This window comes from Anopheles ziemanni, chromosome 3 (assembly GCF_943734765.1).
Source record: "Anopheles ziemanni chromosome 3, idAnoZiCoDA_A2_x.2, whole genome shotgun sequence".
In the NCBI taxonomy this organism is placed as follows: domain Eukaryota; kingdom Metazoa; phylum Arthropoda; class Insecta; order Diptera; family Culicidae; genus Anopheles; species Anopheles ziemanni.
This window is the reverse complement of record NC_080706.1, coordinates 55,701,029-55,723,365: the sequence shown is the minus strand read 5'-3', so window position 1 is coordinate 55,723,365 and position 22,337 is coordinate 55,701,029. Positions and strand designations below refer to the sequence as shown.

Below are 22,337 nucleotides of genomic sequence, written 5' to 3'. Positions count from 1 at the left end.
AGAATAACCTTTCAGATGAGGATCGTATTAGGATTAAGAACCAGAATTCATCAATCAGATTTGTACGAAGCAGCGGCCAGTGCTCCAACGTATGCGAAGTATTATGATTCACCCTTTATGCCAAGTCCTTACTAAACAAGAGATCGTTTTTCGTACCGATTGTTTGGACGTTAATTAGGCCCTGGGTCACTATGTTTATCCCGCGATCGTGTTGAATATTAGCAATAAGGCCTATATGATATCAGAGGATGTCCGTTATAGCCGAATGGTTACGCCGGTTAGAAAAGCGGCACACAAGCATTAGAGCACCACCTTGGCGGTGTGCTTTCGAACTACAATCGAGATCCGACCCTGTACGACAGGAATGACTATCCACATAAACAAAGGGTAAAAATCTAGTAGCCACGTTACGGGGCAAGTATGACCGAAGTCGGTCGTTGCATCAATAAAAAAAGATTATATCAGAAACAAACGAGATTATATCAGAAGAACCTTCTTCTTCTTGGCGTAACGACCTCTTGGTCATGCCTGTCCGTTAAGGACTTACGAACGAGACTTGTTTCCCTATTGTACGAGGATAGTCAGTCCTCTCGTACAGGGGAGGGTCCGGTCTCGGTTGGGATTCGAACCCACACCGTCGAGGTAGTGACCCCCGGCGCTCATAGGCCGATTTTCTAACCGGCGCTACCAGTCTGCTGTCGCGGACCCCCCGAACTTAGTAGTTAAAATTAAAAATGTTCATATTTCAATTGCAATTGGGAATTGTCAATCTTACCTCCTGCTGTGGCTCTTTCGCTTGTTGTGGAAGCTGCGGTTGTAAAACGGCATTGCTGCTTCCATCCCTGGCAGCAGCTCGTGGTATCATTCGTACACGCGGCGCAGCATCCTTTGAACCAAGTCTTGCTGATTGGATTAAGCCATGTTTAACTGAATAAGAGAAGGTTTAAGAATTCCCTAAAGTAATAATGTACGGTAATAAATAATAATGTAGCGCCGGGGCTCACCACCTCGACGGCGTGGGTTCGAATCCCAACCGAGACCGGACCCTCCCCTGTACGAGCGGACTAACTATCCACGTACACATAGGGTAAAAAGTCTCGTAAGCCCTTTACAGGGCAGGCATGACCAACAAGGTCGTTACGCCAAGAAGAAGAAGAAGAAGAATAATGTACGGTCCGCGACAGCCGAGCGGTAGCGCCGGCCCATGAGCGCCGGGGCTCACCACCTCGACGGCGTGGGTTCGAATCCCAACCGAGACCGGACCCTCTCCTGTACGAGAGGACTGCCAGGCATGACCAAGTGGTCGTTACGCCAAGAATAAGAAGAATAATGTACGGTAAAATCGGTAAGGGGCGGAATGAAGGTGGCCCATGGACCCCCTTATTTTGCAAATTTATAGCAAACTCTTATTAAAGCCGATCTCATTTAAACCAAACAATGGACGGGCGAATAGAACCTTCAGTTTTCAAAGTCGCTCAGTTCTGCTACAGTGCCGCGGTGTGTTGCGTACTCAACAACACAATTTTGCGCACCTTCGACTGCTAAAGAATCTTAATTTACAGTTCGCCGAGGAACGCTAATCGTTTAGGCATCAACTAGCACGAAAGTCACACTCTACAACAGACGATACGCCGGAGATAATGCTCCTTGAATCGGTGACCTGTAATGACACGGCAAATTAGTGGAAATTTGCACTACTTTCAATATAATATTAGGTAAAAAATACCTGTATAAGAACCGACTACTAACGATGTACATTACAGAACCACTCCAGCAAAAGATTAACACTTTCATGTAGAAGCTAACTCTGAGATTAACAAATAAAGCGTGAGAAAACTATTCGCACAACACCAGTTTGGTGTTAGTAAGCTCAAAACTAAACTCCACTTAAATGATAATATGTCATCCAATCAAATAATCGCAAACGGAAGGGTGCTAAATAAATTTAATGCTGTCAAGTTGGTAACTCTGCAACAGGGCAAGGTTACTGGAACGAAGCAGCTTGCTTCAAGTAACCTTGATGAAGACGTGAAATGTTTGATTTGCCCAGGGGCTCATTACACGGGGGTCCACACTACAGCGCGACCTCCCGTCACGAAACGCGACGTCGCCTGACAGGCGGCCGAACTCCATACAAAAAAAATGTCGCACAAATCGCGCTAGTGTAGAAACAGCGAAAAACGCGAATTCGCCGTAGCTCTTGTCAAATGTCAATTCGAAACGAAAACAAACCGACAACTGGACAAAACATCAACAAACCGAATCACAAACGCGAACACAACGAGCAATATTCTTCACGAAACATGGGTTTTTTCGTTGTACTACTTATTTTTAGGCTTCACAAATGTAATTCAGTTATCAAACTCCGTTTTAATTGATATTTTTACCAAAGTTTTTTCGGGTGCCGAAACGTAAACAAACTGCTCTTCAACAAGTAGGAGATGATGCGGAAATATCCCCGGTGGCAAAATCAGCATGCTTTCTCATTCTGTCCAATTGACAATTGATACCACCAGAACGAGAAAGCATGATGATTTTGCCACCAGGGATATACTTCCTACGGCGGGCCAAAATATCGTCGTTGTTTGTTTTCTCAGTGAATTTCAAAAGTGGAAGCGCCAAACTCACTCAGGGTGCATAAAATACGTAGCTAAACAATTTTAGCCGAGTTTGCGCCCCAATGTGATACTTATTTCCACATACTCTCCTACCTCTGTCGCGCTTGGCTTGCGCGATTGTTCTGCCGAAACTGGGCTACTTTTGAAACGGGACGTCGCGCTTCAATGTGGACCCCGAGTTATAAAAAAAATGTCGTACAAATCGCGCTACACGATGACTAGTGCAAAAACAGCGAAAAACGCGACGCTGGCCCTTGTCACTCGGGGTCCACACTGTAGGGATCGAGTATAGGGTGACAGAAAGATAAGGAATAGTTAAAGTAAAAAGAAAGAAGAGCGTAATGGAATTATAGTATACCCAACGGCATGCATATCAGGCAAGATCGCAAACGAAATCAGGCGAAAAGCAGGGTGACAGAAAATGCGAATCAGGCGAATTAGCGAGAGAAGTGAGAAAGAAAGAGAGAGATTAGGAACACGCGAGCCCCACTTGGGCTCGTCAGTCTTGTGGTTAGCTTTGTAGAGTACAGTTGTGCAAAAGCAAAAAAAGGAAGAGATAAAGAGTTAAAATAAAAGAAATAATGGCAAGCGATCACGACACAGCGCGACGTCCCGTTTCATAAGTAGCCCAGTTTCGGCAGAACAATCGCGCAAGCCAAGTGCGACAGAGGTAGGGGAGTATGTGGAAATATGTATCACATTGTGGTGCAAATTCGCTGAATTTTTTTGTTCGGCCGCCTGTCGGGCGACGTCGCGTTTCGTGACGGGATGTCGCGCTGTAGTCTGGAGCTAGTGTCAAATCGGATTCGAATCTTTGGAATCCGTCTAGGGATTGAATCTTAGAATCTTCCGAATCCTGATTCTGCCAACACTAGTTTATATTCAATGTAAACAAAGGACAATTTCATATTTTCCGCTAGATGTTTTGTAAAAATTATTAAACCACAATTCAAAAGTAAAACCTGCTTGAGGAGAATGTGTTTCAGCATGAACCGTTGTCGACTTTGTTTGGAGAATCCCGGTGGAGAGGCAATGATACATGAAAAACAACTAAACAACATGTTGGAAAAGGTTTTCCAACTTCAGGTTGACAACAAATAATAGGTGCCTCCGGTGTCTGGATAAATTTCAAAGTTCTTTTCTTTCCTTTCAGTTCACTGCTGATGCTAGTTTGCCAGAAAAAGTTTGTGATTCATGTGTTTTAAAGGTCCAGGAGTTTTACGTATACCAGCAGCAGGTGCATCAAAGCCAACACCAGTTATTAGAGGAGCAGCAGCGGAATTTTTATGATCCAGATAGTATAAAAGAAGAAATAGTGGTGAAGGTAGAAAATGTTGTGGACGTTGAGGATGAAATCTTAAATGAATGCACCAGCAACGGGGTCAGTGAAGCAGAACCGTCACCGTTGGATGAAAAATTTACTAGCGAGAGTCGTATCGAGCAGATCGAGATTATTAACTTAAATGACTTCGAACTCGAGAACGATGGAGAGTTTGTTGATCAAGTAAGCGACGAAAGCCAAGAGGAAGACAACACAAACATAGTTGTTAAAAGTACTAAAGCGAAGAAAAAGTACACAAAACCTTGCCAAACAACCAGTGGCGAATTAAGCAAATCGTCAGAAAAGCGCATCGAGGAAGACAGTCGCATTAAAGAATTTTTTTCTATGGTATGCGAGGTATGTTCCAAAGAGTTGCCAACGTTCTATCAACTTCAACTCCATTCTCGCAAAGCCCACAATTTGCGTGGATTTATTAGCTGCTGCAATAAGAAGTTTTACCGCAAGTACAAGCTTCTGGATCACATTACGTTTCACACGACACCGGATGCCTATCGGTGTGAGTTGTGCAAGAAAAATTATCGCAGTCGTTACACTCTTCGGCAGCACAATGAAATGCATCATGCCGAGCCAAATCCAAAGCCATTTAAGTGTGATAAATGCAATAAGACATACGAAAAGAAATATCAACTTAAAGCACACATTTTACGGCATATGCAACTTCCGTGTCATTTGTGTGGAAGGATTGTCTCTAGCGCTCAAGCACTTCGCACACATTTGAACCATATGCACGGAAAAGACGAGAAACTAATCTGTGATACATGTGGGGAAACGTTTCGTACAAAGTCGGCATTAGAGCGACACATTCGAAAGCACCTTGGCCAAGATGTCGTGGTAAAATGTCAGTGTCCGCAATGTGGAATTTGGGTGACCGGTGCTCGGGGCCTAAAAAGTCATACGCGTAACGTGCATCCTGATAAGAATGAGGTGTTCGAGTGTGAAATCTGCCATCAGCGATGCAAAAACGCCTCAACCCTGTACCAACACCGGAAGGGGGTACACGCGGAGGATCAGTATGAGTGTGAATTTTGTGGTAGAAGGTTTAAGCGTAAAATCTATCTAAAAGAGCATCGCGCCTCCCATACTGGGCAATCGCTGTACTCCTGTGATGTGTGCGGGTTGAAGACAAATTCTAACGCCAACATGTATTCGCATAAGAAAAACAAACATCCGGACGAGTGGCGAGAAGCGCAACTCAAAAAACAACTGGCAGCAGCGGAGGCAGCAGAGCGATCGTTGGCGGCATCAGGAGTATAAAATAATCTTTTAATTATTAGATTTTAGACGCCGTTGAGATCTCAGCCCTTGGACCAACTTTGGTCATGTGGCATTCATTAAAAAGTTCCACAAAATGGTGTTGCTATCCGGCCGCGGACAATCAAAGTCCTACCGTATCACTTTAGGACGCACTTCAGGATAAGTTTGCAAATAAAATAATATCGATTAAACGTATTTAAAAAACAATACAAAACAAAACCAATCAAAATAATTGAAAACGACGCCGTGTAACATTTGGAAAATAGTCAGGTAAAATTATTCTCATAATTTTATTTAATACTGGCGGCTTTGTATGTTGCAAGTTACATCGTACAATTAACATACAAATCCCCCTAGAAATCTATCCCCTTGTATTTTCCTTTTTGAATTTTCACATAACCGACAGCAAACATTTTATTTCACACTTTTCTAAAAAAAATATTGTTTTTGTTGTAGCAGCCTTCCGGCGATTTACTTCCTTTTTTCAAAAGATTTGAAATGAATGCCTTTGTTTACGATGAAATTTACAAATTCGACGTTCAACAAATCGATCGAAGCTACAGCTTCGTATCGAATCTTCCGGATTCGTACGAATCTTCCGAATCCCAATGCTGCCAACACTAGTTTACTATCAAAAGTTAATCCAAAAATTAGAAAAGATGGATAAAATGTAATATGTTCTTTGAGACAAAATTACGCGTCTTGCAAAGACCTTTCGTTTGAGGGGTCATTTATGGAAATCGGTCAAGGAACCAACAAGTTATGCGAAAATTGGCTTTTTTAACCTAATTTGCCAATCAACCTGATTTACCTTTTCGCCCCCTCGGGCGAACACATTCCCACCTGTGATTTTTATCAAAAACAAGAAAGTACGGAAACATCTACCTTCAACACAAATGCGCGTCTTGAAAAGACCTTTCATTTAAGGGGTCAATCATAAAAATCGGTTGAAAGAATCAATAGTTATTAACAAATAGGCAGATTTGGCTTTGTAGTAATCGAGGTTTATCAACCTTGTTCCCGGTAGAGTGCTGTCTCTTTTCCACACAATTAGTTTTCTCAAAAACTAGAAAATATAGAATGATCTATTGTTACACAAAGTTGTGTGTCTTGAGCAGACTTTTCATTTGAGGGGTCACATGTGCAAATCGGTTAAGCGATCATGAAGTTATTACCAAATTTGTTATTTCAGCAGAAAATACGAACCAAGGTATCTATACCTTCGTCCCATTCAAAAGTTTATTTCATAAACCTCGTTTCGAGGTGGAATCTTTGTTGACAGCGCGGCGCTTCAACGAAGTAAAATGCTGCTCGTAGCGAACCAGTCGTAGATTGTGAGTCGACCGCGGCACAGTTCTCTGCCAAGCACACCGTCTTTGCTGGCCCGTAGTTCTGCTGCTCTAGTGCTGCTGCTGTGATTTCCGCTGCTTGTGCACCTTCGCCAGCTTCTCGAAAGGTGCCAGCTTTTCTGCTGCTTACGCGTGGGAGCAAGGGAATATAAAATTAAGGTCGCGTCGTGGTACCCAGGCCGGAACGGTACATTTTTCATGAGCTCGGGAAGCTGCGTATGGCCGACATCGCGTGTTGGCAATTTGCAGTGTGTGGAAAGTGTCTTTTCAGCATAAAATCATCGGCTTCGCGGAAGGGAGGCCATGATTGAAAGTCTCATCCGCGACAGCACCTGGAGCGATTATTGTTACAAAGAAGAAATGAATGGCTCATTCGTTGCAATCGTTTTCGAAACCTTCTCTATAGATAGATAAATAGATAGAAACGGGCTAGTTGAAAGCGCCGGGAAAGACCAGCTATTTGTTTCCACAGTGTTCTCGCGTACGAAATGATGTGTGCGTTGCTACGGTGTTGATATGTGGCGTGTGGTAGCCATTGGGAATTGCTGATTGTGCATTACACCTGGAGAAGAAAGGTGAACGGCAAAGTAAGTGGGGATAAAAAAGAGCACCTTTGGTGAAGAAAACGAAAATAAAGAAAAAAGTAAGGCAACAATAAGAAACCGATCACCACCACATAGCAATGTCGGATGCCACGGCGGGCGCGTGCATATGTGTGCGTAGTGGATGAAGTTGAATTGAAGTGGAATTTACCGTAAAATCCCTGACAGCACATCGTCCTCAGTCGAGGCTAGATAGAATAGCAGTAGAGAAAATCTGTAAGCAAAAACATAGCGCGATTCGAGAGAAATAGATGTACCAGTTTAAAAGTGCTTTGGAAGCTAGGAAAAGCCATACCAACGTAACCTGGAGTATTGGGTTACCACAGCAACAGTGAACTATTCGTTTAGCAGCTGGTGGGATGCTGTACAATGGTTGAGCAACTACCCAATTGTGCAAATTAGTCTACTCATCCAGCAGCAAAACACCAAACAACATCTAGAACGTCGATAAGCAGTTCGTTCCGAGGACTGGTGGCAGGTAAACTTGAGCTATTTCGCATGATCAGTTTTTATTTTCAAGGTTTTTATTTCGTAAGGTCCGAATAAAGAGACTAGAGCTCAGAAGGAAAAGTTCGCACAAGGGTGAGACCGGAAGTCGGACGCAGATGCGATGGAAGTTTATTTATAGTGAGCCTTGTTTTGCTGCCACCGGCTACGCTATGCGACCATCTGTGCTGTTTTTTGTGTGTGCTGTTTATCTCCTTCGAACAGCTACATTTGGAACGATAAGACTCTTCTGACACGTTCACCTCGGACTACTCTGCAGTCATACTTCTTTACGCCAGCATCGCTTGGCATATAAAAAAACCCGATGCGTTCGCAATCCAACCATCGATACCAAAAAGTCTTGGCTCTGTTCCAGCTGTCATCGGACTAACATTCGCCGGAGAGTCGCAGCACGGATCGGAGGACCGACTCTGACCGGGGGGCTTTCCCGGCTTCGGTGGTGTGCGGGGGCTCTCTGTGTCAAGGTAAACGCAATTAAAACGGGGACAGCATCGGTCCTGACGGTTGGCTGGCAGCTTGCTCTAGGAGAAGCGCCCTCCAGCGAAACCGATCCGGCGCACGTCCGCCGTGCTGAACCCCGCGTCGTCCATGCGTGTCCGTTGACACTGGCAATGGTTTTGTTTTTAAATTGGCTGTTGGGTCATCTGTAACGGTAATGGTGCAATTATTTTCCGCGCTCGAGGCGGCTTTCTTACGCGACGATCTCATGGCGATCTCAGGTGTCTAGAAATGGGTTCGCACTGTGGCAGAATTATTCTTACAACAAATATCGCGTATAAAAATGAAGCCTTTGAGGCAGACCTCACGCTCATGTTCTAGTTAGTTATTAGAGCGCCCCCTAATTATCCACGGCGAAAAGATCCCGGTTTGCGGGTGAATTGAAGTGACCTGTTGCTCTAGTAACGCTATCGTAGCCTACGGCAGCAACAAGTAACCGTGCAATGTTACATATTGAATGACAGTAGAACTGGATCGTTTTCCGACCGCCGTTATTCCCTAGCAAAACATTATCACCTTCAACATCTCTAGTGATGATATTTATTAGAGTTTAGCTTTCATCTGTGTTGAGAAGCTGGAACATTTAGCGTTGGCTTAGAACCAAAAAAAGATGTTTTATTGTGCGGATTGTTTACTGATTTTAAGCGGGATTGTACGGTATCGAAAATCAATAAGCTATGTAATTGATATTGATGACTAGGCTACTTATAATTTAGTTTAGAAGTAAATAGCAAGAATGGTGTGCGATAAAACTTGAAATGAGAGTCCAACTACGAGAGAGTTTGGTTTACTCTAACCTACTAGGGTTTAATTAGCCAGGAGAATATGGACGATGCCTCTGGCGTTGACGAAGGTAGAGCTACGGTAGACGTGTTTACTGCGACGCGTTGGCATCAACATCAAATCTGTTATTTTCAACCCGACGTGATAATACGTTCTCAATTGGCGTTGTATAGCAAAAGAAAAAGAAAGAAAAATAGCTGAAGCATTCAACTACATTCAATCGAATGTCGAATCGAATCCGGAAAATGTGTGTTACTTGAAAAGCTTACATTCAGGTGACTAGAAGCATTTAGAAGTATCTGGATAGTTGATTTAAACAGCAACTACGCAATGTATGATTTTGTGTCGTCGAACCTCGCTAACACGTGTCAACGATTGTGCACAACATTGTCGGCAAAGAGTTCTGATTGCTTTGTTTAGTCGATGAATGCTAGTAAACATCGAAAAAGGAGAAACGCTCCGTCCATAAGACACCATATAAAACGCACCTTCTCGGCTTAACTTATATACAAGTATAGTGGTAACAGCATCGCTCAATGTAAGGTAACATTAAAGAAAGGATTTCCGCATGATGTGTAAAAGGTGTGCTTGTAGAAACTTCAGCATGATATTTCAATTGTGATGATTAATACTGCCAGTTCGTCTAGCATTGAAGTAAGAATAGATGTTGCTAAGGAATCACAGATTGACCAGTTTCACCTCTTGACTGGCATAACTAATTTATAATAAACTGGACAGTTGCTAGTATCTCCGCTTGCCTTGCCCGCCTGTCTGCTGTAGCTTGGGATTGGTTTGTCGCAATTTAAATACTCGCGATTGCATATTCATTGCTGTTTGTTGCCGGCGGCTTGTCCGCTTCAAAGTCGCACAAGGTTACACCTCCTTTCCTTTGCGAAGGGACAGTGATATGACGGCATGCCGAGCGAAACCGTGAAGCGCTAAATAATTGCTAGTACGCACTGTTTTAAGGCGTCGGTTTTCTCGCCGCGATGCGTCTTTCCCTTTCATATGGAGTTGACATCACACAAGGAAGATTCACAACGAGGGAAAGGTTGAAAGTTTGCTAAACCCAAAGCCAATATCTCCGGTATAGCAGAAATCTGCTTTGCTGTTGTCTGAATCATCACTAAGCCATGCACTCGGGTGCAGGGAGATGTGCGCAGTACTGCGGCAACTTGGCAATAGCCAAACGCGAATTGATTCGTGTTCACGTGTGTCGGATTGGATGACCTTCGCTTGACGATTCTTTGGGGCATTTTGAGCACAATCGTCTGTTGGAAATTTTTGTTTTGGTTACGACTCTCTTTCGAATTGCTTAAATCGTTTTATTAAATTGATCAAATCATTTGAACCCGAATGCATCTTTAAAAATAGTCTGGAAGTTGTTTTTTCATCTCTTGGAATATTCTGACCCTTCTTAAATCGAATGTAAATCACAAAGGGCCTCAGTGATGCAATCAATCAATCTCACCTTGCGATAACCTTTGATAGCAATACTCAGTAAAGTTCGTTTTCCTGCCGATGGGATGAGTAACATTTTGCTCAGGGAAGAAGAGGCGTGTGATGTGTTTGTGTTCACTATTAGAAACTCATGTCTTGGCTTATCAAACGAGTTCTAAGCGTTTGATCTGCTCCCCGGGTATAATACCGTTCGTGCGCGTGGCGCCAATCGGTGGAGTTTTTCTTCCAGCGTTCTTCGCGTGCTATTATCCGGAAGAGGCAGTGAATGAGGCTACTGGAGGCAGAACCGCGGAAAAAGATTACAGGTTTCTGGTATAGTAGCCAGCTGGTTAGTCGCCCATTTGGAAATTGTTTTTCGCAATCTTGCACATAGACCGATCATTGTTAGTCACCACATCTTTGCGTTTTATCTACGCTGTTCTACTATTCACTGTTCTACAATTAATTCCTAATTTTCTTGTTGTTGAAGGTGTTGACGATTTATTTATTTTTTTATTTATGTGCACTCGTTGTCTTCAACTCCATTGAGCCAGTCGAAACATCGCACATTGCCTTGAACGTCCTTCAAGTTTTGCTCGGTCAAGCTTGAATTACCATACTAGTATGATACAGTCTGGCGCAATATCGTGCACACACCTAAATAAACGTAGGTTTTTTAAACTCACTCAAACATTGACCTAGTTTATGTTTTTTTTAACGTTTAAACTACGTTATCAAACTACGTTAGAAAATGTATCAGACAAAACAAATATATAGTTTGTTTTTGCGTAACATGTTTTAATTTTTTATAGTAATGTGATAAGTGAAAAAGGCACAGTTCTATGTACATCTTACATTGGGATCGAATCCGCGTGTCCCTTTGGGATCGAATGGGGGGTCCGCGACAGCCGACCGGTAGCGCCGGTTAGAAAATCGGCCCATGAGCGCCGGGGCTCACCACCTCGACGGCGTAGGTTCGAATCCCAATCGAGACCGGACCCTCCCCTGTACGAGAGGACTGACTATCCACGTACACATAGGGTAAAAGTCTCGTAAGCCCTTAACGGACAGGCATGACCAAGAGGTCGTTACGCAAAGAAGAAGAAGATTGGGATAGAATTTAAAAAAAACATGTAGTTAGTATTTTGTATGAACACTTCGGCACCCAGTATTGCCTGTCACCGATTCGGCTTTGTATCCACTACTTTCTTGGTCACCATCAAAGGATACGAGTATTATATCTTTTGTACCTTGGCATTAATTGATCTTTGTTCTTCGGCTGATGCCTTCATCACAACCCCAAATGTACCATGTGATTAAGGTCCATTGATTTGGGGAGGTATTTTGAGTGATTTAAGGAATTTAGAATGCATGTTCATTCTTAGTACAGGAGCTATTCCTCGGTAGTCGGCTTTTATATAAATCAATTTAGTCCTTTGTCGGCAAGATTATTCAGTGTTCCTATATTATCCACTTGTACATCTCTATTCCCTGTTCTGTTTTGTAGGACGTGACCATTTGACTGCTCTTCCTAGTCCCCGTAACAAATTTGCGTCGTAAAACATATCGATATCCTTGGTACCTTGTTACAACATCCGTTTAGGTCCTATTTTGTACAAAAACACATGCCGATGTGCTTAATTTACACACTGCTCAGGCTCTCAGTTGCTAAAAAAAAATTGTAGGACACATGCCAAAGTTGCAAGTGATGCTTAGTAAAGGCGAAGGTGTACGTTCAACTGTGCATTGCCAAAGTCTGCCTGTTTTTACAAATTAATTTAAAACAAAAACAGGAACAAGCAGTAAATACAAGTACAACATAAATTTAAAAGTCTTTATTACGTCAATGTTTCCTTGAGTTACGATAGAAAAACCAATTATCCTTTATGTGTATACTCAATTTTGCGGCCGACTGTATGTGATTAACCAAATGCCGCTCATAATATAGTGCAAAAGGTGCTCATAATATAGTTGTTTTGTGACTGTAAACTGTTCTGGTTATAAAGTAAAGGTTTTCTTAGTGAATGTTTGTGTTAAAGCTGTCATTTCAAAATTCCCATTGTCATCAGTCACCGTTAAAGCGTTAGTAATGGATTTTTATATCCTAACAAAGCTATGCTACACAAGTAAATGCACAAGTAATTAACCATAAAATTATGCTCTGGTAATTCAAATCACAACGTAAAGATACTGAATGTAACGTTGTGCAACTAGCGGGCTTTGCCCGCAATTTCTTGCATTGCTTTCCCTTCCATGACAAATCTTCTACCACGTTTCCGAAATCTTGCGGCGCTAATTGGCGCAAATAAAGCTTCATAGTTACACAAATTGTTTCTTTGAATGCACTTCTGTGTAACCATAATCGCTCGATGGTAGTTACGGTGGGGTTTCCGTCTTTTTTTTTTTAACAGGTAATGTTTTGTGAATGAGTATGAAGAGATTTGTAGTGTATCGGTCCAACCAAACGCAATCGCACTCTTTTTCCACGGTGGTCGCACGATTTTTATAGTCTTTACATCCCCTCCGACTGTCGACGCAATCAGTTGCACCAAAACGGTTGTACTGAAGCGGGGTTAATGCATGGTTAGTCGAATGGCAGTGGGAATGATGTAAAAAATATGGCCCAGTCGGTTGAACCAGGGCACGAATTATGCATCATATACGTTTACTATCAATTCTATCATGGCAAAGCGAAACAAGTCCTTTGCGAACAAAAAAATGGTACTTAGCATGGAAATGATAACGAATATTGGAAATGAAGCGTGGTGCTGCATCGCAGGATGCAAAAGTAAACAAAATTTGCTTTAATCAGTCGCTGTTGTTTTAATGCATACGCCCATCAGTATGCCAAAGTATTAGAAAATACTTCAAAGCTGAGGCTGTTTAATGTCGACTGATGATTGAATTTCTCTTCTAGATGCACAAGGAAAGTTTGTTTATCGACCAAACGAAAAGGTGTAGCAAACGATAATGGGTTGCGATTGATCAATCTGTGGAATCTTACGATCGACTGCCCAGCAACAGATAGGCGAAGCTGAAACGACATTGCGTTACTATTTATTTAAGGCATCATCAACTTGCTGGAAACGGTCAGCGAGCACCGAAAACCGAGGAAAAGCAAGGCGGTCCAAACTCGTTCCAAACCAGTTTATCGTTCGACACAAAAGGAGTTGGTGCTTCGCGGGAAAAGTCACAATACAGCGAAACGTATGACGCAATCGGATGTTTTGAGCCTACCCTCCATTGTTTTCCTCTACAAACTGAAGCTGTGTTTGTCGTCGACGCTGGGATGCTGTTGTTGGCCTTCAGCTTCAGACGCTGGCATTTCACGTCGATTGCGTTGATGTGGAAGAGTATTTAGTCATTTGGATAACTGTAATTATTGGCTCGCAAATTAATGTTATGTTAATTATGAATTATTTGAGTATTCATTTTTAGCAGTGCCTGCGGTACTCTAGCGGTTGTAAAAACAGAAACAGGTTCTAAAGAAACCGTTTCTGAAGTGACTCTACTAAGGAGCCCTCAAGCCGGTGTTATTTCAGGGTTTCGATCTATATATAATGGAATGTTTCAGATGGTAGAGGGAATGTTTAATCGACACAGGGAATGTTTACAGATTCGTCGGGGGAACTTTGCAATCATACAGGGAAATATTACAAATAGCAAGGGGAATCGTGCAAACCCATGGGAGAACTTTCTAATCGGTTAGGGGAGCAAACTTACAACTTCGCAAAATTAACCGTTTCTTTTTGATAAATGATGTTCTTATCGATAATATAACGTTTGAAAAGCGTTGTTTTCATGCAAGCAAATAGTTTTCTACTAAAATACAATAACATTCTCCTATTTTTTACCTTCTTTATTTTGGGTTGTTTTGATTCTGTCCGTTGTGGTAAACATGCAATGCCTCGTCGATAGTAGCAACATTCGATGCGAGATTCTTCATGTTTAATGTGTAATCTAGTAGATGTAAAAAACGAAGGTAGACATTTTTATTGAATTTGAAGACGAGTAAAAATACACAGTAATTAATTCACTTTTCTTGCCCGAACGAAGTTTATACCGGCGCAAATCAAAGTAAACAAACAAATGAAAACAAACGAGGACTTTTGTGGGGTTGACAACTTTGCAACCCTAACCGATTGCAAAACTCTCCGTTTCTCCGTATGTCCATTTTCCTTAGCTGTCTGACAAATTCCCCTATATGACTGCAAAAATATAGAAATAGGCCCTATGATTTTACAAAGAGTTCCCTCTACCTATTGAAACACTTCATTAGATAGATCGAAACCCTTTATCAACACTCGAGTTTCGATGGCCAATTGATGGGAGTGAAACGTTTAAATTGCGAAGGTTTTATTATGTGGTGCAACAATAATACAATGGGTGCACGTTGATAAAAATAAATTGCGTAAGTTTACTTACATCAATACAGTTATTTAATTCCCTGTGTGATTCCGGATATTTTGTTCAAGTCTCATCGTATTTGAAAAATTCATAATAGCCATGGCAAACGTGGAAATTGGCCGTACATCCACATTGTTGAGAGTTTCGATATTGCAGCAGAAAAGCGGTATTGTCATACATTCAAACAAAAATTTGGTATCTGTTGTACACTTTCTGTCATTGATTTGTCATTGAAGGTTAGAAGTGAAGAGCTCCAAGGCTTACTCCTTTTATTTATGAATTGTGACAATACGGATGATCTAACTTTTAAATTTTCTTGTAAGCATACAGAAGGTTTCTCATGGTTCTGTTGGTCTTGTCAGTTTGAACAAATTAATATCCAATGCTTCTGGGTTCATGTTTGTTAACATTCACCTAATGTAGCAAAATTGTCCCGGTGGCAAAAAAATCTTGCTCCTTTCACCCCATTGATCAAGTAAGACAGCATAGAAAATGGGCAATATTCTCATAGAACTTTTCAGACAAGTCTATGATCCACAATATTTAGTTTGCATTTTTTATAATTGAATAAAGGCTTAGGGCTTTTTGTGAATTTAATGAAGTTGCAAGTAAGCATTAAAAAATGATTCGAAATGTTTGCAATTGGTAATCTTTATGTTAGGCTCTCTTTTAAGACCATCTGCGTGATACATTGGATTAGTTCAATCAGACTGGCAGATAGTTGTGGTTGATGAAGGAAACATGTTAAACCCCCCTGGCCGTAATAAACTGCAGTATATGCCGGCACCAGCTGGTGCTGGAACGTGCCGCCCTACTGCCAGCTGCCTCTGCACAGCGTTATGACGCATACGGGACGATGATGCGCCCTGATACCCTGCGTGGCAGCCACGCGTAACGTTGATTACGTCGCGGAGGATGGTAAATAAGATCTGGCAGCAGCAGCCTTCGAGCTGCCAGCGTGTGGTTGCCCCAATTTCCTCAATTATCTGCAATCAATTTGCTTTGATTATAAAATTCATTGCCCCCTTGGTGGTTTGTTGCCATCCGTTTCGGGACTTATTTACTTCGACTCCGGCTCGCGTTGATAATGTCGCGGTTGTCAGGAAACAAAAACGTCTTCAATTCGATGTCGCATCAGTAAGATGTGGAGTCCGTTTTGGTACAAACAGTGCGAACAAATGGAACGCTTTTATTTTCAATCCAATCAGTTCTTGGGAAGCTTTATTTTTCTGAATTAATGTTCATCGCAACTTGTTGCCGCACGGCCAAAGCAAAACACCTTGATCGAATGCAAGCGCCATTAGGTGACAGAAGATACTGGATTTTGTTCACTTTCACTACCATCAACACGTTTGGTTCGCCTCAGTTGATGGAAGGGAGTTTAAAAGCCAGTCCTGCAGTCTCAACTGTCGTGGTTGTTGGTACCAGGCTTATAAAAAAAAGAAACCGTTGCCCGTCTTGGCCATTACCATCACCGTCGTTGTTTGTCATCATCGCCGTCGTTGTCGTCGTTGCGATCGAGGCTGAAGTGATGTGGTAGTGGCCGAGTGGTTTCTTTCACTTTCGATTTCTTCACGGGCTTTCGGTTGGCGGCTTTTGGCTTCGCGCGACAACCAACGTTGCGCATGGGTTTGTGCAAAAACCGGTTATCTGTGAAGCTTGGGAAGGGGGGCCGATGTTTGGTGACAGGAGAAGGAGGAGGAAAGTGATTTCATCTATCATTTGGCATGCAACATTGTGCAGCCAGCCGGCGGGGGTCTTCCCGCCTGCTCCCGGAAGCACGAGCAAATACTGCCGGGAATTGTTGATGATGGTCATGTTCATCAAACTGCATTGAAAATGTACTTTACGGTGCATAGCAATGGGCACCAGAAGGCAGAAAGCACAGGGATTGGTTGCTCGAGAGCTCGTGGAAAGTATCAAACAGCAATTGGAAAGCGGACATAGGGGTTGCTTAGTAAATGGTCCACGAACGAGAATCCTTCCCAGAGATTAAAGCATCTCCAAACAATTGATTTAATTAATTTTATGTAAGTTTCACGTAACTATGTTTTTAATTATATCGAAGAAGGTTTATCTTGTCATTAATATAGCTTGTAAACAACAATTTCAATTGACAAATAGAAACAGGAAATATGGAAAGAGTTCGCCCGCGACCCCTTTGAAACAATACATGGAAAGTTTTAAATCTTTAATATTGGCTTTCGTTTAACTGTTCATTTTTTGGATTTTAAGAGTTACAATAAGTAAAAGTGGAAATAACATATAAATAACTATCTTCTTGGCGTAACGACCTCTTGGTAATGCCTGCCCGTTAAGGGCTTATGAGACTTGTTTTCCTGTTGTACGCGGATAGTCAGTCCTCTCGTACAGGGGAGGGTCCGGTAGTAACTACAACCAACTATAAGCTGAACATCTATAATTTAATTAAAAATACTCTTGAAGTTCGGCAGCTTTGTTTACCATGAACATTATTTATTTGTTTATCTCAAAACCCTTGAACTTGTCCACCGCCATATGTTGTCGTGATAATGAAAAGTTGAATATGATTCATAGAAAAATGATACGAAGTATTATAATGCACCAAAAATGTGAAAGAAATCATCATAGTTTAGTTAAATTTTTTATTTATGTGGCACGACATCCCCTAGTGGGACAAGGCCTCTCTCCGAAGAGAGTTTGTGTGACCGAAAGACGGTATATTATAGATCGGTGGTCAGCCGTTCGTAATACCGGAGGGTGCCAGACCCGAGATTCGATCCCACACCTGTGGTGTGGTGTTTCTTCGCGCTACCGCTGCGCCATGGGCACCCCCTAGTTTAGTTAAAAGCACTGACAAAAACTTTCAAAGATAAGAATTTTCAAAAATCCAACCAATGCTACGGTTTTGGCCCGCAAACCTATCTTGGGAGGAAATGCGGCCCGTGTGGTCAACTGAGTTTGACACCACTGTAGTAGATGTTGTCAAATTGGTTCGCTTTTCAAAGAGTTCAAGATTTTTTTATGTTCAAAGATCAAAGAAATTTACTTTCTTTTTTACTGAGAAAAAACTCTGTCAAATGTTTGTTCAAAACGCTAACGGTTAACTACTTTTGCTGCGGTGCTTTTTTAAATAAAGTGGACTAGAATTCTGATTTTTAGATTTGGGTAAACTACATTACAGACCGGTTCTATTCGCATGGTAACCGGAAATCATTCGTCTGTTGGACTGATTCCAAGGTGGACGTAAACTTCGTGTTAATTTTCAGACATTGGTGAACTGGTCGTTTTGGTCTTGGCAAATCATGGCCGACATATCCATTAAAAAATATTGCAAAAGTTTGGACACCCAACCGGAAGACAATGTTGTGGACCTTGTTTAAAACTCCAGTTTTTAAACGGGTTCCTTTCACTGCTTTGTTGGTGGGGAAGTCATTTGAAAAATTAATTTATAAACTTACTTCGGTCAACTTAATGTGGTTGGAAAACATTATAACACGCTGGGTATGTAGCTTTTTTATGTAAATGCTGGTAGGAGGATGGGTTTTTACTAAAAAACAAATTTAAAGATATTAAGTGGTTAAGAATAATTCTTACTAGTTAAAGTTATTTCTGGTAGTGTGTACTGAATAATATTTAACATCGTTGTAACAAAATATTGTGTTTAAATAGAAAACACAAAATCGCAATCTTTCAAAACACTGTCGCGTACCAAAAGGCATTGGACAAGTTCTAATGCAAATATTTTTTGAGGAATTTTATTTTCCCGAAACGTAATGAAATCTTATCTCTCGCAGTGGATCGTTGTCAATGTTTTGCTCATCTTATCATGCGACGGTGCAATTCGGTACACTTTTCGACAAGTCCCTGTATTGTGCGTTCACTCCAAAGAGAAGTCCTCGCTCGAAGTCGTTGAAACAAACTGGATGTTCTCGGGTGTGAAACAAGTATCTGTTTCTGCCCAGATCTATGAAGACCGGTTTCGTTTCACCACCCCCCTTCCATTCCCCGGGTTTGGTCCCGAGTGCCACATCAACAGAGTCTACCGTTTTGAAAAACAGGCGACTCCAAAACTCTCACCTATACATTGGATGGCCAGGAAATCTCGCCCCGCTCGCTTACCGCCGGGCTGCGGCCGTAAACAAACATGTGACGATGGGGGGTGCGTAGAAGAGGAAGGTTGCTGCCGGATGGCGTTGTGGCTCCTAGGCCTAGGCATGGCCACGCGCCGTCGTTTCGCTGTGCGACCGCCCGCATTCGTTTGCAACATACACGCACGGGCATGCCATTCCTGCGCCAGCAGTTTTTTTTCTCGTTTGTTGTTGTATCTCCATCGCGAAGAATCGAACGCCATATGTCAAGCGACCGGAGGCGAGGTGACCTCGCGCGCGATCGTGAATGTGCGCAGGGGGGTATGGTGAGAATCTTCTGATCGAGGCGCAGCAGCACCCACGTTTGGTCGTTCGTTGTTGAGGGAGGAGGGGGTGGGGGGAGTCGTCCGCGTACGGTGGCATTGATTAACCTTCAGCCGTTGCGCCACGGTTGAATGGCATCGCGGATGAGGCCGCGGAACGTGCTGGTGGATGGCGTATTGGAGGGAACGTGCAACAAAGGACGGCAGCCGGGGGGAAGCACACGGGAGGAGGGGGGGTTGCACTAACGATATGACGACAGTATGGAGCGTTCAGGAATGCGTCATACCTGTTGCCTATGATGCGGCGCCGAGGTGGCGAGGTGCAAGGTGGATGGTAACTTGAAGCCGATTGTGGAAGCAATGCTACGACGTCGCCGTACGTCTATAAACGGCGTCGTTTTATTGCACCGAGTATGGGCACAGTCACACTCGCGAAGTCTTGGTGACCGAAAGCGAACCACAATTTCCGTACATAACTTTCTAAAGACGCGTGGAGACGAGCGCGCGCGTGTGTGTGCGAGTGTGTGCATCCTCAGGGGGACCTTCGCGCTGTAATGAGCATTCAAAGCAAATGCAAGTTCAAGTGCTCTAACCTTCGCCGATCGCCGATGCCCCGGCGCAGTGCAGCCTGTCGATGCCCGCCGCCGGTGTCTTCAAAGTCACCGCCACCGGCGCTTCGGACGGTCATCTGAAATCGGCCGGTCATTTGCCGCCGTCGCTGTGTTGGGTGTGTTGTGTCGACGGTGGGTCGTCTTCGTACTGATTGATTGATTGCCCAATTGATTAAAACATGAACCCCCTGCCCCGTCTGCCTCTCCACTCTTCGTCGAGGTGTTGGCCAGCTTGGCCGTTGTCGAGGTCACCGTTTTTTGGGTTAGCGACACGAACGACATGGCTCGCCTAAATTCCACGGCCATGCTCCCACACTCACACACACTCACAGTCTAGCAGTGTCATTTTCGCTAGGCGTCTTTGCCAGCTGGGCACTGTGACTTCGGCACGGACCATTTTACCGAGTACTACCGCATTGCTTCTGTCATGTCATGCACGCCCAACCGTCCCCGGTCACAGCTGTTCGTGTCCGTACGATTGAGCACGAGCTCATCCGAGATTGACGTCAACCCTCTAACGACGTCCTTTGCATCTCGAGCTCTCTCTGTTCCCTCCGTTCGAGCACTCCGATACACTAAACGGGGCGGAGAGGGAATGATCAATCAGGAACTGCGTGTAGCACCATCCTTCCCACCATCTCTCTCTATCTTTCGCTCTCCCTCTCTCTCTCTGTCAAGTTGAATCCTTCCTCCTCGGGCTCCCACCATCTGGAGCTGGCAAGGCGTGTGTAATATGCCACGGGTCGTTAGGCAATCGGACCGAATGGCGACCGTGTCTGGACCGATTCGCGACGACGGCGTGTGGTGGACAGGATTGTGTCTCAACATGTGAGAGCAACCTTGTTCGAGTTGTCCGACCGGCCGCCGCTAACCAGGCCAACGTGGCCAGTAGTGAGGTTGTGAGCCCGCTCTAGTATGAATATGTAATCGTCATGCGGCTCAACTGATAGTTGTTAACCTTTCACATAGTGCTGGAAATCTCTTAATGACCCTTTCAAAGCTCTCATCTTGTGTAAGTTCAGGTTGCTCGTTAATTTAATATTTTATCATCTTATAATTTGGCCAGAATGGATCTTCTATAAATTTGTATTATTTGGGTATCAATTCATATGGTATTGTGTACTATCCAGAATTCCGGGATTTGATGCGACCTTCGTTTTTTCGTCCAAAATTTTCGGACAATCTTTTTAACCCGAAGTGGATAATTCCGAATTTCCGGAAGGTTGTTAAGGGTCTTAAAGTTCGGTTGCGAGGAATATTTCTTAAAGTATATAAAAAATCATACACAGTGAGACATTGAAAACCTCACGCCATATGGGCATATTTTTTGTAATTTAAACGAGACTTAGAACTGTTGCTTATTGTATTTTGTGGTAACTCAAAAAAGAAGTTGTTTTTTAAGCAATCTACACTTCACAATTGATGAGCCACTGAAAATGTTTCACCAAATACAAAGTCCTGGATATATGCTTAGAGAGATGGGCTTTGTTTTAGATTTATTTAAATTTTATTTTGGACTCTCTTCTTCTTCTTCTTCTTGGCGTAACGACCTTGTTGGTCATGCCTGCCCGTTAAGGGCTTACGAGACTTTTTACCCTATGTGTACGCGGATAGTCAGTCCTCTCGTACAGGGGAGGGTCCGGTCTCGATTGGGATTCGAACCCACGCTGTCGAGGTGGTGAGCCCCGGCGCTCATGGGCCGATTTTTCTAACCGGCGCTACCGCTCGGCTCGCGGATCCTAATTTTGGACTCATCCCCATTTAATTTTTAACATGTAGCTACATCCTTTCATAGTATAACGTGTGGAATGTAGTTATTTAGTAAAGTGCCGTTTGCTTACACGAAAATCGCAAAACTGTATATGTTGCGTACTTAATCGTTCGCCCTTTTTTGTTTTAAATATTGGATTTAACGTTGGTAATATTCGTTTCGTTGATAATATCGTTTTTTTCCAATAATCCCTTGCCTTGCACGTAATTTACCGGCAGAGTTTCGCCATCGAATATCCATGGATCAGGGTGGAAGATCAGGTTTATATTACTCGCTAATCGTGTGCATCGCTCGGAAAATATATTCACTTTACGGGGGGAGGATGTTTATAAGCTCTTCTACTCCTCCAGCACGATGGCAAAGGCAATTATCGGCACGACGGTCGGTCGGTCGGCCGTCGTGATATTGCTTTTATATCGGCCACTTTTCCGTCCCGTCAGCGAATCCTCCATCGTCCTCTCAAGGCACGATGCAGCGAACGTGTGCGCGGGCTTGAAACATGCCATCGGCTGCACCAGGAACGTTGATTGACCGCCCTGCCTTCCTGTTGGTGAATGGAAAGAGGGTGGGTTGATGTAATATCGAGTCACATGGACGAGCGTTTCTTGTGGCGTGTCTGTGGTTGCCGGAATGCTGGAATATAGTGTGCACAAGGTACGATCGATGGATGTGACGAAGAAAAGCAGGAAGACAGCGCCATATAGTGTCAGTTTCAAGGATGCTGTTATGATTGCCTGTTTATTGCCGGACGCTCAACCGACC

The 22,337-nt window shown here is 43.2% G+C and overlaps 1 protein-coding gene across 1 annotated transcript; it reads left to right on the top strand.

Moving 5' to 3' along the window:
- The first annotated feature begins 3,523 nt into the window (after positions 1 to 3,523).
- On the top strand, positions 3,524 to 5,346 carry LOC131285055 (transcription factor grauzone-like). Its single transcript, XM_058313914.1, has 2 exons — positions 3,524 to 3,704; positions 3,772 to 5,346. Exons 1-2 carry the CDS (start codon positions 3,594 to 3,596, stop codon positions 5,212 to 5,214), a joined length of 1,554 nt encoding a protein of 517 aa, XP_058169897.1. The 5' UTR covers positions 3,524 to 3,593; the 3' UTR covers positions 5,215 to 5,346.
- The last annotated feature ends 16,991 nt before the right edge of the window (positions 5,347 to 22,337 follow it).